The 18,915-nt window shown below is 38.9% G+C and overlaps 1 protein-coding gene across 1 annotated transcript in view; it reads left to right on the top strand.

The window, feature by feature from the left end:
• The window catches only part of MRPS35 (mitochondrial ribosomal protein S35), a 45,469-nt gene that overhangs the window by 25,036 nt on the left and 1,518 nt on the right, over window positions 1-18,915 (top strand). Inside the window, exon 7 of the mRNA XM_004052901.4 lies at window positions 1,722-1,791. Within this exon, the coding sequence (XP_004052949.1) occupies window positions 1,722-1,791 (70 nt within the window). The remainder of the gene's footprint in view (window positions 1-1,721; window positions 1,792-18,915) is intronic.

Below are 18,915 nucleotides of genomic sequence, written 5' to 3'. Positions count from 1 at the left end.
CTCAAGAGAGAGATTAGAAGAAAAAAGTGTGGTTTGCTAGTGATTAATGCTTAAGCAGGCTTTTACACATTCAAAGCATATAAAAATCTTGTAGTTCAAAAGTAAAATTATTAAATGATCTATGGATCTATTTGGAAATTGATGAAGGCACATTTGTAAATACTCAAAATCTCAGAGCCAGGACAGATGTTTATAAAGGCAATATTAAATTTATCATATATGAATTTATAAATTGCATCATTTTTTATTTGAAGTAAAGAAAGGTTATTGGTATGTTTTCACTAAATGGCTGTTTTATTTTTAGAATTATACTTTAGCTGTTTCCAAATTATGTCAAAATATAAAAAGACCCATTTTAGAGATAAGTACGCAGGCCGATCTGCTGTCTTCCTGCCCATCCCTGTTTGAAAGCATCTGGAGGTGTCAGTATCGATTAGGTCTCATGATTCGCAGTGGTGGGAAGAAGGAGCCTGACACACATGCAGAGATTGCAACAGTGTGGAGGCAGAAAAAGCTCAGGACCATGGTTTGTGTTTATTACCATGTGGGAGAAAGTAGATTTGAAATATATTAGGAATAGTCTTTTTACTATCTTCAGATAATGTTGGCTTTTCTAGTTCATGCAACTTTAAAAAATGCCTTTAAAATGTTATCGTTTGAAATTCTGTGAGTATACAATAATGTTGCTTTTTTTTTTTTTAGGTAGTTTTACAAGTGTTAGTGTATGGATATGTTTTATGGTAACTATTTAGAGTAGAGGACTTAAATAAATATAAGTACAGAATAAGCAGTATAGTTGAAGTTATTTGTCATATGATGGTTTTATGTGATATTTAAAGAAATTGGAAGTAATTGTGTCTTTCTGTATATTATTTTATTATCCTTAAAGCTCAATGTGTCATCTCATGTATGTAGAAGTTTTACCTAATTTTAAGTTATTAGTTCCATTTTAAATACAGCAGCAACAGCACAGCATTATATAGTGTAACTCATTTTTAAAAGAATCAGCTCTAGGAAAACCAAGATTAACATCTATCATCTTTCTATATCTACTTCTTATTTTTATTTTTAAATTTTTTTAGAGATTGAGTCTCACTCTGTCACCCAGGCTGGAGGTCAGTGGCACAGTCATAGCTCACTGAAGCCTTGAACTCCCGGGCTAATGCAGTCTCCTGCCTCAGTTTCCCAAGTAGCTAGGACTACAGGTGCGCATCACCATGCCTGGCTAATTTTTTAATTTTTGTAGAAACAGGGTTTTGCTAACACCAGGCTGGTCTCAAACTTCTAGCCTCAACCAACCCTCCCACCTCACCCTCTGGGATTACAGGCATGAGCTACATGCCCAGCCCTATGTCTACTTTTTAGATGAACTCATCAGATATGTTCATGCTATCTGGCAGATTCTTAGCACTGAGATGGTGAAGGGAACTTATATTGGACACAATCATAGTAAAAGTAGCGTAAGCTATTGTTATATACAGATAACTCCATTAGTAATGAAAACAAAGAGATACTCGAAATTAAGTTAAAATAACACCGGTGTTTAGCTTCCTCAAGTAATGAACTACAAAGACTATTTTTATTCCAAAAACAGTTTTCCTAAAGCAGAAAAGGAATACCTGAAAACATTATCTTCTGTATTTAGTATATTGCATATTTTGCAAATTATTCTGTGTACTGAGTTTTTAAAATTTTGACTTCTCCCGCTTTCTCTTTAATAGGTGCCCTTTAAGGAGGCAGAATTATGATTATGCAATGTATCTACTAACAGTGTTATACCATGAGTCTTGGGTAAGTGTGTGTGAATATTTAATGATTTTGTCATTGTAATTTAGATGATGTTAACCTTTCAAAATACTCTGTGTGGCAAGTACTCAACTGAGTATTTTGTGAACTGCTAAATAATCTAAGTATGTATGAAATGTCATAGGTAGCTTCTACTGACTTTAAAAGTAAAGGTCTTGAAATAGGATTATTCAGTTCATCTCAGGACCTTGCTAAAATCATGTTCCTAAAATGCCTTGAAACTTCAGAGTTTTTGACTTTGTTTTTCTTTTTTTGACTTTGGGTGAAAGTTGTCAGCTATGAAGAGAATAATAACTATCTGTATAATTTGAGAATTTATAATTCATCCTCTTTAAATAAACTGCAGAGCAAAACTTTATAGAAAGGTATTTTAAATGTTTATTGAAATTTTTAGTTAACACATAACATTTTGTGTGAACATTTGACTGTTATACATTAGGTAGAACTAAGGGCAATTAATTATAGCTTGAGTATTCTTTATCCAAAATGCTTGGGACCAGAAGTGTTTCAGACTTCAGATTTTTTCAGATTTTGGAATATTTGCATATTAATATATAATGAGATATCTTGGGGAGGGGACCCAAGTCTAAACAGGAAATTCATTTATGTTTCATATGCACTTTATACACGTAGCCTAAAGGTAATTTTACACAATATTTTCAGTAATTGTGTGCATGAAAATTTTGACCGTGCTCCATCACATGAGATCAAGTGTAAATTTTCCATTTGTGTGTCATATCAGTGTTCAAAAAGTTTTGGATTTTCAAGCATTTCAGATTTTGGATTTTCAGATTAGTAATGCTAAACCTGTATTTAAATAATATTAAAAATACTCGAGTCTGAATTCACAGAGTTTTCATATAAGTATGTACATTTATAAGGAAGATTTTGCCATGCTTGAGCAACACCTCATCTGATTTGAAGTTGGTAGCCAATATGTTTAGGTAACTCAAAGTTTGAAACAGTAATTTTTAAAATTAAAATAATTTTAGGTATGCATTTAAATTTTTTGTGCCTTACCCAACACAGGGGACTCAATAGCATTTCATACTAGGAACATTCAAAGGAATAAAGTTAGCTGGAGAAGGGGGTCATGTTCTTTAGAAAGGACTTCATATGTCAGTGTCTACGGAAACAGTGAAAAAAGGAAAAAGAAGTAAAGAAAAATTGAAAAAATAGAAGTTTTCATATGGAAGAGGGCTTACATTTGTTTTTAATGACTCTTAGAGATACAACAAGGTAGCGACAATAGTAAGACAGAGACAGACTTTGGTTTACTGAGAACTTTTTTTTTTTTTTTTTTTGAAGTCTCACTCTGTTGCCCGGGCTGGAGTGCAGTGGTGTGATCTTGGCTCACTGCAACCTCCACCTCCCAGGCTCAAGTGATTCTTCTGTCTCAGCCTCCTGAGTAGCCAGGATTACAGGCATGCACCACTACCGCCTGGCTAATTTTTGTATATTTAGTAGAGACAAGGTTTTGCCATGTTGGCCAGGCTGGTCTCGAACTCCTAACCTCAGATGATCCACCCGCCTCGGCCTCCCGAAGTGCTGGGATTACAGTTGTGAGCCACCATGTCCAGCCCTCCCAAGGGGAACTTTCTAAGAGAGCCATCATAAGATGCAATGAGCTACTTCAGTAGGTAGAAAACATTCCATCCATTGGCCACTTAGTGAAGATAGGCAAAAAAAAATACTCCTTGAATAGGTAGTTAAATTCCATGGCCTTTGGAACCTCCTTTCAGCCCAAGTTACTGTGATTCTGTGAATACATGCAGCTGTTCTCTAAACTGCTCACAGCTTTTCCTTCATATTATGATAAAAGAGTTTTCACACAAGAGGATGAATGGAAAGTGAAAGAAAAAAACTTGGTTGTGAGATTAGTAAAAGACAAAAAGTAGCTGGTAAGCTCTTCTCTTCTTTACAATTATTTCCATTATTATAATTTATCTGGATTTTCTAGTTCTGGCTTTAAGAGCAACATCAGAATAGCAGTTAATCTCTTTCCTACACAATTGATTTTAGAAATGCTGTTGGCTTAAGATAATTAAGTTTTCTTTTGAACCAGCAACATGGCTGAATTAGCCACAGCTTTATGGCTGTTGCTGCTTAAAGATTTAATAACTAACAATAAATACAACCCGTTTTGACTTTCTTATTTTGCCAGTATCTATTAGAATGAATTTGCCCAGAAGGAAATGATAGGCATAAATTCAGTGGAAGTTGATTTATGGGATTCTTTCTGTGGTTCCGTGACTTAGAATCCAAACAGGGTTGCATTCTGGATTCACACAGAAGCCTTTGATCTTTAGTGCTGATTACTTTGATGCCAGGATAAGTAGCCACATGCAACTGTCCAAACAAGTATACTTGAAGAATTCTATATTACCGTTGTTTCTTGGTGCTTTCTAAACAAGTACCATCAGTGAAGAAGATTTTGAATACAGATGAGCCGTGAAATTTTGCAGAGCTGCTAGAAAAGAATTTTTATTGAATTGAAATTCATTTTCCCTCACCAACATGGAATTCATACTTGAAATTGATGTTATCACCTGTTATTTAATCAAATAGAGAGCCTCTTTTTAATCCATTGCTTGATTTTTTTATAGGCTAGCTTCTGAGCATTTAATACCCAAATATATGCTTCCTTTGGCTTTTTTTTTTTTCTTCTTTGAGTCAGGGTCTTGCTTTGTTGTCCAGGCTGGAGTGCAGTGGTACGATCATGGCTCACTGCAGCCTTGGCCTCCTGCGTTCAAGTGACCCTCCCACCTCAGCCTCCTGAATAGCTGGGACTACAGGCGCATGGCACCATGCCCAGCTAATTTTTGCATTTTTTTTGTAGAGACGGGATTTCACTGTGTTGTCCTGGTTGGTCTTGAACTCCTGGGCTCAGGCAATCCATTCACCTTGGCCTCCCAAAGTGTTGGGATTATAGGCATGAGCCACTGTGCCCTGCCTTCCCTTGGCTGTTTAACCTTCCCCTAGAGGTTACCTCTAAGTAGCACTGAGGGGAAAGTAGCTGCTAATTTTATGTAGCTTGTAGCACTGAAATCCCTCTGGAGAAGTGATCACCTAGACTCCAATAGAAGGATGTTACTGTTGTATACTATTCAAAACAGTTTAACTATAGAAGTGTCAAAGTAGATTTCAGTAAGCATAGACATCGCAAAGCATAAGCTTCAGGCATAAAGGCTTAATACTGCCTCAAAGAATAATTATTTCAGTGCTGGGAAGGTGATAAGAGACACATATTCACTGGACCATTCATTTATCCTTCAGCAGTTTAAAGAAGCAAGGAGGCTGGGAGCACTTTGGGAGGCAGAGGCAGGCGGATTGCCCGAGCTCAGGAGTTCGATACCACCCTGGGCAACATGATGAAACCCCGTCTCTACTAAAAATACAAAAAATTAGCCAGGCATGGTGGTGGGTGCCTGTAGTCCCAGCTACTCGGGAGACTGAGGCATGAGAATCGCTTGAACCCGGGAGTCGGAGGTTGCAGTGAGCCAAGATCGCACCACTGCACTCCAGTCTGGGTGACAGAGTGAGACTCTGTCTCAAAAAAATAATAATAATAATAATTAAAAAATAAGCAAGGAGAGTTGTAGAGATTTGGTGTCCTATTTTAGTATTACGTATTGTTAGCATTGGAATGAATTTTTAACCTTTGGAGCCAGACAGACATGGATTTGAATTCCAGGGCCATTACTTAGTACCTATGTAATAGCCTCTGACTATTTAACCTCTGAGGTTCAGTTTTTTCCTAAGGATTTTTGGATGGATCAGGGATAATTTGTGTAAAGTGTCTGGCAAATAGTGGGCTCTCCATAAGCATCTATAAATAATGTTGATATTAACAATAATAAAATGAGGAAAGATTTTTTTCTTAGAATTTTAAATTCATGGTTTCCCAATTTCTATTAATATATACAGCTTATATTTAATTTGGTAGAGTTTGTACAAGTAAAGTCAGATCTATACTCTTTAGGATGTGTATCCTACTCACAATTTGACATAATTGATGATAACACAACTTCCTTAATTTTAACTTTTTAGTGATTTTTTAATAATTGAAACCTTCCGTAAATGATTAGGTTGAGAAATAATGAGTCAGTTTGCAAAGTGACTTGCACAAAAGATGAGCACAAATACTGGGGAAGAGAAAAAAAACAGTTGCTTTAGAAAAGTTAGAGATCTGAAATCAAATTTCAGAGATTCATGGATGATTTTGATATTGAATTACTAATGGTTGCTTTTTTACATTTTGAAATTTCAGCTGTCTTATTTGGATTTCATGATAGTCTTATTGTCAGAACTATGTCTAGCTTTGTAATAAAATGGTTCTGAAAAGTCATGTAACACAAAAATTTCTAATTTAGCCAAGCCGTGTTGCACTCCTGTAGTCCCAGTTTCTCTGGAGGCTGGGGCAGGAGGATCTGTTGAGCCCAGGAATTCGAGTCCAGCTTGGGCAAATAGCAAGACCCCCCACCTCTAAAAATAAAAATTTCCAAGTTGGAGAATTTTATACTTACTAAGAGTTTGTTTTAAAGGGGACATTATTACAGATATTTCTGTTAAAAATGAATACTTTTGCAGAGCCATAATCACCATTTAATCTGTTGGATTTATGAGTTCATTTTGATTGTGTATGCCTACACACCTGCATTTCCACTGGAGAATGCTTGAGCAATGTTTGCTATGTTTGTTCTCTTTTGCATTCAACAACTATTTAGTTCTTGTGTACAAGATATGTTGCTAGGTGCCACTATCAAAATGAATGACCCCCTGCCTTAGGTACCTTGATTTCTGGAGGGAAACCGTTGGTTATAATATAGTCTGTTGAGTTTAATGGAAGTAGGAACACAGTGCTGTGAGAGCCACAGACAAGGGTTAACTCCCCCTGAAAACGTCACAGGAATGATGATGGGTTTTAGAAGATGAACAGGAGTACGTGGTACAGAGTGGGTGAAGAACTTTCTAGGCCTTGTGGGTTTAAAGAGCAGGCAGAAGTTTGGTGTAGCCAGGGTATAGAACTAACAGGGCCAAGAAAGGAGGTGAGGCTGGCAGTAAGTCAGAGACAGGCTGTGAAGCTCCTCATAGTGCTTATTTGCAAAATGTAGATTTGTAACCAGAGGGCAACATTGAGCTGATACAGTATTTTACTAGTTATTTGAAAAAGTACTTCTCACTATTTTTGTTTCATTTTATTTTATTTTGGGGGCTTGTTTGTGTGTGTTTTACTAGACAATTTTAAAAGTTTATTTTCTCTTTGAAGACTGAGTTTTGCTTTATCACCCAGGCTGGAGTGCAGTAGAGCAATCATAGCTCACTGCATGCAGCCTCTACCTCCCAGGCTCAGACGATCCTCTCACCTCAGCCTCCCAAGTAGCTGGGACCACAGGCAAGTGTCACCATGCAGAGCTAATTTTTTTATTTTTTGTAGAGGTGAAGTCTTGCTCTGTTCACCACACTGTTCTCGAACTCCTGGGCTCAGGTGATCCTCCTGCCTCTGCCTCCCAAAGTGCTGGAATTACAAGTGTGAGCCACCACATCCAGCGCCTCCTCACTGTTTCACTGTTCATGAAAGAGTAAACCATCCTGTGTCAAATGTCAAGTGCACTTTCATTAAAAATGGCAAATGTTGGCTGGGCACGGTGGCTCACGCCTGTAATCCTAGCACTTTGGGAGGCCGAGGCGGGTGGATCACCTGAGGTCAGGAGTTTGAGACCAGCCTGGCCAACATGGTGAAACCCCATCTCTACTAAAAATATGCAAATTAGCCGGGTGTGGTGGCAGGCACCTGTAATCCCAGCTACTTGGGAGGCTGAGGCAGGAGAATGCCTTGAACCCGGGAGGCAGAGGTTGCAGTGAGCCGAGATGGGCACTCCATCCTGGGCAACAAGAGTGAAACTCCATGTCAAAATAAATAAATAAAATAAAATGGCAAATGTTTATTTATTGTCTATTTGCTTGGGTTGCAGGATATGAAAGTTAATAAATCGTGGGGAAACCATCGTCTCCAACTGAAGAACACTCTAGTGGGAGCAAGGAGGTGTAATAATAAATATCACAAAAGTGTTAAGGTTGTCTTAGTTTGAGCTATCATAACAAATTACCATAGATTGAGTGGCTTAAATGATAGAAATTTATTTCTCACAATTCTAGAGGCTGGGGAGTTGATCAGGGTGCCAGCATGGTTGGATTAGGGTAAGGGCCCTCCTGGTTTGCAGATGGCTGTCGTCTTACTGTGTCCTCACTTGGAGAACAGAGAGAGAGGAAGGAAATTCCCTCCTGTCTCTATCATATTAAGGGTTGGGATTCCAATATCTGAATTTGGTGGGGAGACACAAACATTTGGTCTGTAGCACGGGTTCTATAATTTACCATTTCATTTTTAATTCTTCTCTACTTCTTCATTTCTTATGTATCTTTCAAGACTTCGACCTGCTTTGAGGCTGTTACTCTTTGTCTGACTTCTGCTTTGTATAGATAGCAAGTTATTATGTCTTATTTTAATTTCTATGTTGGTCACTAGAACACCTGACTGCAGTTAGTTGTCTTAGTCACGGATTATTCCATGTATGTTTTGTTTTTCTAACTTTAGGGCCTCATTAGCAGGGATCTGACTTACTGTAGTTTGTACTTCAAACTATCTAGGTCAGTGCTAGGTAAGAATACTAAATGTTTCATAGCAGCTATTGAGGCTGGGTGCGGTGGCTCACACCTGTAATCCCAGCAGTTTGGGAGGCCGAGGCAGGCGGATCACTTGAGGCCTGGCCAACATAGCAAAACCTCATCTCTACTAAAAATACAAAAAAAAATTAGGAAGTATTTAAAAAAGTATTTGAATTCTACATTACTTCGTAAGTTCTCCACAAATACTTGCTTCTGTGAGTTCAGTTCATGATGCAAATTTACAGTTGACAATGTTAATAGAATCTATATTCTAAAAAAAACTGGCTCTTCCTGGCAAGACGCATCTCTAACATGAAGTGTATGTTTTTATTTAGCACTTTATGCATAAACTTACTAATGTTACAGTGTTCGTTAAACAACTAACTACACACATGCATTGAACTCCCATGAGTCCGAGCATTAGTGGTTGGCCAGTAATGGTAAAGTGTAACTACGTGCCACAGTTTTACTTGATTTCAGACAAATACATCTGGCCTTTGTTCTAAAAAGTGGACCTGTGATGTTGCTCTGAGAGTTAACTGGGTCTCTGTCTCTGACTTTCTTTTTTTTAACTCTGTGCTGCTTCAATGATCACCTTGCATTAACATAAAAAGGACGCGAAAAAAGGGGTAAATTAGTTGTTCCATCTCTCCCCCACAACACACAGTGAGGCGGGGTCTCACTCTGTCGCCCAGACTGGAGTGCAGTGGCGTGATCTCGGCTCACTGCAGACTCTGCCTCCCAGGATCAAGTGATCCTCCCGCCTCAGCCTCCCAAGTAGGACTACAGATGTGCCACCACACCCCCAGCATGTTCCATCTTTTAAAAGTACTTCAAAATACTTTGTCTTTTTTCTTTTTTTTTTAACACAAAGCATTTAGTGCAGCCATCCATTTTAAATTAGGGCTAACTTTGAAGGTGAAGAATCAAACAGCTTATCTTATTATAGCCTTTTCATTTTATACACTGAGAAATTAAGATTTAGAGGAAAGGTCAGGTACTTTGCCCAAGGTTACAGAGCTTTTTAGTGGAGGAACTCAGACCTGAACTGCAGCTTCAGTGTATCATATTCTTTCCATGGTATCATATTATTTAGTTTTATTCAACTTTGACTTTCAAAATGTTATGAAATAAGAGATGAAATCAAATCTGACTTTAACTGCTAGTTTACTCTCCTTTCAAAATGAACAACTGACTAATTGAAAATTCATCTATCTCCATAACCTGTTTTCAGCTGGGGGTTGTATCAGTGCCACCTGGGAAGCTTTTTTTTTTTAAATTATACTTTAAGTTTTAGGGTATATGTGCACAACATGCAGGTTAGTTACATATTTATACATGTGCCATGTTGGTGTGCTGCACCCATTAACTCGTCATTTAACATTAGGCATATCTCCTAATGCTATCCCTTCCCCCTCCCCCTCCCCACAACAGGCCCCAGTGTGTGATGTTCCCTTTCCTGTGTCCCTGTGTTCTCATTGTTCAATTCCCACCTATGAGTGAAAACATGCAGTGTTTGGTTTTTTGTCCTTGCGATAGTTTGCTGAGAATGATGGTTTCCAGCTTCATCCATGTCCCTACAAAGGACATGAACTCATTCATTTTTTATGGCTGCATAGTATTCTGTGGTGTATATGTGCCACATTTTCTTAATGCAGTCTATCATTGTTGGACATTTGGCTTGGTTCCAAGTCTTTGCTATTGTGAATAGTGCCACAGTAAACATATGTGTGCATGTGTCTTTATAGCAGCATGATTTATGTGGAAGCTTTTAAACCTACAGATGCTTAGGCCCTGCAGAATCAGAATCTCTAGCTGTGAGACCCAGGTTTTGATAGTTGTAAAAGCTCCACAGGTGATTCTGGTGCTGAGCTCTGATTGTGAATAATTTCTCCAGTCTTTGAGTGTTGTAAATAAGGAAATTGATTAGGTTGGCTTGTCTTTTTTAAGACAGTTTTTGTACATGTAAGTTTGAGTATCCCTAATTTGAAAATCTGGTATCTGAAATGCTCCAAAATCTGCAACTTTTGAGCACTGACATGATGCTCAAAAGAGCATTTCACATTTCAGATTTGGAATGCTCAACCAGTCAGTATAATGCAGATATTCTAAAATCCTTTAAAATATCGAAATCTGAAACACTTCTGATCCTAAGCATTTTGGACAAGGGATACTCAACCTATATCTAATATCAGAGCTTGAGGGTAAGGGGTGGTAATTAGAATGAAAGGGGCAGGCAAGGAAATGGAGGGATTTTTCTGTTGTCCATAAATAGGAATTTAGACTTGATGTGATAGACAATAGGCAGTGTTCTAGATCCCTGAGTGGGATGGTGCTACCCAGAAGGTGACAAGCTCATACCTTTTTGCCTTCAGGCAGGACTTCATTTTATTGTATACTTAAAAGACCTTTAAGAAAACTCACGTTCTCCTTCCCCACCCAGTGGCTGAAGTAATAAATTTGAGAGTTACAGTTTTCTTCCCTCTCTCCTGATACCAAATAAGTTACCAAGTCTTTCGGTTTTCGCTTTTAAATATTGGTTAAAGCTGTTTCCCCCTTTTTATCCCTACCGCTACAGTCTAGTATAAGTTTTCATCATCATTTACCTGAAAACTACAATAGGCTTCTAATTGATTTCCCTGTCTCATCCACCTTCTATATTACTGTTAGAGTAATTGTTCAAAAAAACAAGTCTCTTGTACCATATTCCTTTACAAAATCCTTCAGTGGTTTCCCATTACTTAGGATAAAGTCTGAACTCCTTAGCATGCCATTCACAGCAATTTGCCACCTCATTACCAGCACTCAGGAAATATACATTATATAGCCTGTACCTTAGCCATAATGAACATAATATGTTCTTTCATAACTTTGCCTATGTTATTCTCTTTGCGTATAATTCTTTTTTCAAATTGATCAGCCTTGCAAATTCATATGAATCTTTTAATACACCTCAATTGTAACCTCTCTGTTTCCTGCCCATCCGTTTTCCCTCCTCTAGTTAACATTCCTTTTATTACTTTTCTGGTAATTGCCTGTATACGTGTCTGCTCACCCCATTAGACTGTGAGATCACTGAGGACAAGGAGTATATATTCATTCATCTTTATATTGCATTCAGTAAATTTGCATTCAGTAAATGTTTTTTAAAACTTAATTGAATTCTTTGACATAGTTAAAAATTTAGCTTTGGTAGCTGAAAGAATTTACAGTAATTCTTTTTTCACTTTTTATGAATATTTGCCTCTTCGTATTTTTTATGATTTTCAAATTGCTTGGGATTTTAAAAAATGGTTAAACTGTTTTCTCTCATACAGCACAAGGCCTTACTTGTAATCATGAGAAGTGGAATATTACTATGATTCATGTCCTAGGCAAAGAGAGTTGTAAATAAGAAGGTAGGTGACAGGCTTGTGTGTTCAGTGGAGCAGATATTTCTTTGCCTTCTGTTACAGCAGAATACATTGACCCTTGCGTGAATTAGCTATTATGTTTTTCTTTGTATTAAATTCATACAAGGAAAAAAAAAGATGTTAGGTTCAAGTTATGTTATTATATTTTTTGTTACTCCTTTTATCATGCCTCGAGGTTCCTTAGAACATGTTGTTCTAACACTAACGAGCAGTGTGGTTTTGGGCAAATTATTCAGTTGCTCTGGGCTTCAGCTGCCTGATCTGTAAAACAGGTGATAATAGTACTAACTCACTCCTAGGTTTGTTGTGAGAATTAAATGAGTTAATACCTGTAAGGCACTTAGAATAGTGCCTGGCATGTAGTGAGTGTTCCAACAGCTTTTCAGCCTCAGCCCATGCCACTTCCGTCTCATTGGCCTTCATTCATTTCCTCGATTGTGTTAAGCCCTTTCCGGCTTCAAGGCCTTTGTGGATGCTTCTCCTCTACGGGGATCACAATATTCATCTGACTGGCTCACAGTCAACTTCAAGTCTCTCATTAGACTGAATGTTCCCAGAGAACACTATGCCTGGCAGAATAGTTGTGCAATAAATATTTATTGAATGAATAAGTAAATGAATAATCGAGCCAACTGGAAAAGAGAACAGGATCACATGGAATGGAAAATTGCTTCTTCAGGGGTTGGGGGTCAGGGCAGATTCTCATTGCAGGCAGGAAGGAAAAGAAAAGTGTGTGTGTGAATGTGATCCATATTTATAAATTAAATGGTGAAATTGTAAATATTTAATGGTCAAAGCATTAAAATAGGAGTCGACAAATTAATTGAATTCTTTGCCTAAGTGATGATCAATTTGAGCTTAAAATGGTATTTTTAATTGCCCCCAGTAATTTGAATATGCTGTTGTTTGTGCTTTAAAATTAATATATTCCAACTACACTTCAATAAAATAAATTTTTTTGTGTGTGACAAGGTCTGGCCCTGTCACCCAGGCTGGAGTGCAGTGGTGTAATCTCGGCTCACTGCAACCTCAGCCTCTTGGGCTCAAGCAATCCTCCCACCTTAGCCTTCTGGCTGCAAAAAAAAGAAACTGAAACAGCTAACGACTTCAATGCTGGGTGTGGTTTTAGGAGCTAAAATGTTGATAGTAGGAGCCAGGCATGGTGGTACCCATCTGTAATTCCACCTACTTGAGAGGTGAGGTGGGAGAATCACTTGAGCCCAGGAGTTCAAGGCCAGCATGGGCAACATAGTGAGACTCCACCTCTTTCAAAAGGAATTGATAGTGAACTATAAGTCAGGGCACAAAATTGTAAATAAAATGTAATCATAGCAGGGTTTTAAAAAACGGATTTAAGATATACACCAAGTGTTACCAGTGTTAATGGGCCATCTTTGGGTAACAGAATTATGGATGATTTTTTTTTCTTCTACTTTTTAGTAATTTCCGTCTTTTCTATGAAGATGTATTTAAAACTGCAACCTGCTGATACTATATCAGAATTCAATTCTGGATTATTATTCCATTAGTATTAACCTCCTATTTTTAATATGACACTGAACTTTTGCTAAAAGACCAGGAAGTTAAAAGTGTTAAGGAAACTTACCAAAAAAAAGCCATTTTAAGTCACATATACATAAACATTTCAAAATTGTTATTTTTAATTAAACATCTTGGAAAGATACTGCTTATTTGCAAATAGTATGGAGTCAGTGACAAAGAAATAAAGACCTCTTGTTTCTATATTTTATCTAATTTTGTAAATATCACTATATGATTTTGTGAGTGGGAATAATATAGTGAAACATTTGGACAGCTGTGTATTTACATTTACCTTCGAAGTTTTAGTTTACGGCTTCATAGTGGTGGTGGAGTACATGTCATGTACACTTTGAAGCCATTCTGCAGGTTTGTGGAACCCCTTACTCCCAATGCTTCGCCTCAAATCCTTGGCATAGGACGTAGGTTTTAGAGGTAGGGAAATGTGGGTTTGAAACCCACTCCTCTTTGAAGTTGTATTATTAACAACATTTATGTAATGTTTACTATGAGCCAGGTCCTCTAAGTACATGGATATTCCTTACCTCTTTTAATCTTCAGAACAGCCCTGTGAAGTCAGTTCTTACAGAGATACAAGTTCAAGGAACTCACCTATTACAGTAATAAATGATGAAAGTTAGGATTTAAACTGAGGTCTGGGAAATACCAAAGCTCACGGTAAATACCATCTTATACTAACTTCCTGGATGACCTTGAGCAAAACTTAGCTGCTTCAGCCCTGCATCTGTAATTTAGAAACCCAAAAAGCTTTAGAAATTGTTAGTCTTTCCGTAACTTATTTGGTGACAAACATGTGACCTGAATAGATGAGAGGCTATTTATATTTTTTGTTCATTCCATTTAGTGTAAATATTCATGTATGTTGCATTAAAAATTATGTGTTGGATTAGGTGATGCTGCTATAGGCCCCTCTCTAGAGGTGTTAAAAAATATATATGCACCATAATTCACTTTCTAAAATACAAAAATTTCTGAAATCTGAAATCCCCCAATAGATTGTGGACCTTTGTTTAACTTCCATAATACTCAGTTTTCTTATCTGTGTAATTCTTAAAATCTATCCCAGTAAATCTTAACAACAATTATATGTAATAATATACATAAGCATTTGAGATACCTGATATATAATGAAGTATTCAATTTGTTGGGATTGTTACTGTCATTATCTTGGAATTCTTATTCAGCTGTGCAGAGTTTGGATCCTAAAGCTAGACCATATAGAAAATGTGAATTTGGCTGGGCACAGTGGCTCACACCTGTAATCCTAACATTTTGGGAGGCCAAGGCAGGTGGATCACTTGAGCCCAGGAGTTTGAGAACAGCCTGGGCAACATGGCAAAACCCCGTCTCTACAAAAAAATGCAAACATTAGCAGGGCATGGTGGTACTCTCTGGTAGTCCCAGCTACTCCGGAGGCTGAGGCAAGGGGATTGCATGAGCTTAGGAAGTTGAGGCTGCAGTAAGCCAAGATAGCGCCACTGCGCTCCAGCATAAGTGACAGAGGGAGACCCTGTTTCAAAAAAGAAAAAAGAAGGCCAGGTGCAGTGGCTCATGCCTGTAATCCCAGCACTTTGGGAGGCCGAGACTGGCAGATCACCTGAGGTCAGGAGTTCAAGAGCAGCCTGGCCAACATGGTGAAATCCCATCTCTACTAAAAATACAAAAATTAGCCGGGCGTGGTAGTTGGCGCCTGTAATCCCAGCTACTCGGGGGGCTGAGGCGGGAGAATTGCTTGAACCCAGGAGGCGGAGGTTGCAGTGAGACGAGATCATGGCACTGCACTCCAGCCTGGGTGACAGAGTGAGACTCCATCTCAAAAAAAAAAAAAAAAAAAGAAAAGAAAAGAAAAAGGAAAAGAAAAAAGAAAATGTGAATTTTGTTTAGTTTGCAACTGAGGCTGAACACTGCATTGTTTTCAGTACAGGATAGGAAGCCAGGCCTTTTACAGAATGTAGTTTGTTTTCCTTACTAGTGACTTTAAACCATAGTGATTTTCTTCTATAAATATACATTATTCCATAGTGCAGGGTTTCCTGTCCTTTTTGTCAGATCCCAGGGTCCGGGTCCAGCCCATGCTGAAGTCCGAGGGGCGTGGGTGGATGAGCAGAAAGAACACTTGGGGGGGGGCTGTAGGCAGGTGAAAGATAGTTTTATTCAGCAGCAGCTCAAATTAACAGCTTTCTTACACTAGCTCTCTTATGAACAGCGTTTCTTACACTGTCCACCTTTATCTCGGCGGTTTGCTCCGGCTGTGTGGCTCCCGCGACCCCCATGCCTGCGGCTTCCCAGAAGGCTCTCCCCTGCCTTCAGGGTCAGCAGCTTAACCCTTTATCTGGGCATGCGCAAGCCGAGTTGTCCTGGCTCCCTCCTGTCCAGACGGGTAGCTTTGGCTGTCTCTCTTTCTCTGGGCACCAGTGCCTGCACAAGAGCCATGTTGAGCCAAGCTGCGCCCCAAGAGCGCCTGTACAACGGTAGCAGGGCAATTATACCTTTTACAGACAACAGTGGCTCAGAGCCAAGGATGTACTTACACAAACAGGTTATATAACAAGTGGGGGTGTGCGCCTGCACGCCAAACTCGCTGAGTCATGCAGGCCTGGATATCCACCTTGGCCTACCTCCATGTACCTTTTCATGTGACTACACACTTAGAAAATTATTTACTGGCCAGGTGCGGTGGCTTACACCCTGTAATCCCAGCACCTTGAGAGGCTGGGGCAGGAGGATTGCTCTAGGCCAGGAGTTTAAGACCAGCCTTAGGCAACATAGCAAGACCCTGTCTCTACAAAAAAAAAAAAAAATTAAAATTAGCTGGGCATGGTAGCGTGCAGCTTAGTCGTAGTCCAGCTAATCAGGAGGCTGAAGCAGGAGGTTCCTTTGAGCACAGGAGTTGAGCCTGGCGGTAGGTAAGCTTTGATCACACCTGAGATGAATGAAGGAGGAGGGTGCTTCATTCTGCTACCAGTATTCGAGGCTCACCTGGCTACAAGGGCTGAGGGAATCAATATCTTGGCATACCTATAATACATCTTGGCAAACCAGTGTATAATTATATACACCAAATGTAAGGGGAAGAGACATGAAATGTAGGAATTATTAGTGGATTTACTTTGATTAATTCCTCTGCGTAAGCATCTATTTTGAAGCCGTTAAGAAAATTCAGATAAAACATGTGAAACTTAAAAATACTAAATAGTTAAGTCTCTTAATTGCCTGTCTTCTAGCAGTCAGGCAGTTGAGTCAGGAATGAGATGGAGTGACTGTTTTACTTAACGCTTTATAAAATGTATTTGTCGGTTTTTTAGATTAAGTATATTTTACCCTGTAAGTTTGAATTGTGAAAAAACTATGACATTGTCTTGAAACCTTTAAAACATTTCTAAGAGTAGATAGAACCAATAATGTAATTAATTTAGGACATTTATTTTTTAAGGGGCTGACATTTATTCCTTTCTCAAGTATTACAGTAAAAATTAGGTGGGGTAGGATAATTTTGCCAATTTTTTTTAATGCCCAAATTCAGAGTTTGTTAGAAATTATTTGCAGCAGAGTTCTGGGCGAGAGGCATAACAAGTTGTTTCAGGCTGGTCTAAAGGTAGTGAGTTATCTCAGTTGATTGTTCACAGTCAGTTACAGACTGAATTCCTTGTTCTGCTCTTACCCCGTTCTCACTACTCGACTAGCCTAAAAAATAATAATAATAAAATAAAAAGAAGTGGTTTCACATTATGCCTTCCCCGCCAAGCCTAAAACCTCCCGACCAGATTTTTTTTTAAAAAGGACACAGAGTTGGTTCTCAACTGGATATTTCTAGAACATATGCTGAGACGCTGTCCACAGCCATAAATTTATTACAGGGAGGTGGGGCAAACATGCAAGAATTGTAAGTGCAAATATACCCCACTTGGCTCAGGAATTTGGGGGCCAGGGAAGACATCCTGCATCTTACTGGTTTCCCTTGAAGGAATGGTACCCAGTTTGAAGGATTCAAAAGAGAATTTCTTCTCCTAAGTCTCTTCCTTTCGCCTCGGTGATCTGAGCAGGGTTTGCTGACTCGGTGTTGTCCCCAGTGGCCTATTTGTGATCGGTGGGGCTCCTCTTTACCCTTGGAGGAACACATCTCCAATGCTTTCTTTTCTTTTCATAGGCACTTGTAGTGGGGATAGGGGTGGGAGGGTGGCACGGGTGGAAACCTTACCTGCTTCGTGGTGCCGACTCAGCTCTGCAGAGCCTTGGAGCTGTCTACTCAAGCTGGAATCTCTTTGAAGGGGATTTTCTAGAGGTAGAATAGTATTTCTGACAGCCTCACAAATATACTCATCTTTTAATATTTTGCCACCTTTAAAAGTTGTTATTCAGAATAATAGATGATTCCATAGCAGCCTGTAGCTCAGAATATAATTATGTGTTAATTTGGAAAAAAATGTGACTAGTATTCAGCACTTCTTTGAACCAGGGTATATTACTTATTAGCTGTGTTGCTTGATTTTTCACAGGCTGTTACATCTCCATTTAAATCATAAATCTGAATTATGCTGTATTACTGTAAAGCCTACCAGTGTTCCCTAGAATAGCACGGTAATAATTTTTGTAAGAAAAAACAAGTAGTAACAAAACATTGTTCACATTATGGGAACAGAAAGATAATAACAAAATAAAATTCCAGGATAGGATGGGCGTGGTGGCTTATGCCTGTAATCCCTACACTTTGGGAAGCCAAGGCAGGCGGATCATTTGAAGTCAGGAGTTTGAGACCAGCCTAGAAAACATGGTGAAACTCCGTCTCTACTAAAAATACAAAAATTAGCTGGGCGTGGTGGTGGGCGCCTGTACTTCCAGCTACTCAGGAGGCTGAGGCAAGAGAATCGCTTGAGTCCAGGAGGTGGAGATTGCAGTGAGCTGAGATCGCCCCACTGTACTCCAGCCTGGGCAAGAGAGCGAGACTGTGTCTTGGGGGGGACGAAAAGAAAATTCCAGAATATATGAAGTCATTATGACTAAAAACCACGTATTATGTATATCATATTCTTAATTTTATTTTAATAATTAATTAGTCTTCCTCATCATCCCACAAGTATATCACAGAAATAAATACAGTCTCCTCTCAGCTCTCATTATTTTTAATAATGATCTCCTTGGTACTAAAGAAGTTGAAGATTACAACTCAGAAATGCAAAATGTTGGGCCAGGTGCAGTGGCTCACCTCTGTAATCCCAGGACTTTGAGAGGCCGTGGCAGAATAATCACTTGAGCCCAGGAGTTTGAGACCAGCCTGGGCAACATGGCAAAACACCATCTCTACAAAAAATACAAAAAAGTAGCCGGGCATGGTGGTGGGCGCCTGTAGTCCCAGCTACTCAGGAGCCTGAGGTGGGAGAATCACCTGAGACTGCAAGGTCGAGGCTGCTGTGAGCTGTGATTGCGCCACTGCACTCCAGCCTGGGTGACAGAGTGAGACCCGTCTCGA

The sequence above is a fragment of the Gorilla gorilla genome, chromosome 10, assembly GCF_029281585.2.
Source record: "Gorilla gorilla gorilla isolate KB3781 chromosome 10, NHGRI_mGorGor1-v2.1_pri, whole genome shotgun sequence".
NCBI lineage: Eukaryota > Metazoa > Chordata > Mammalia > Primates > Hominidae > Gorilla > Gorilla gorilla.
This window is presented reverse-complemented; position numbering and strand designations above follow the sequence as displayed.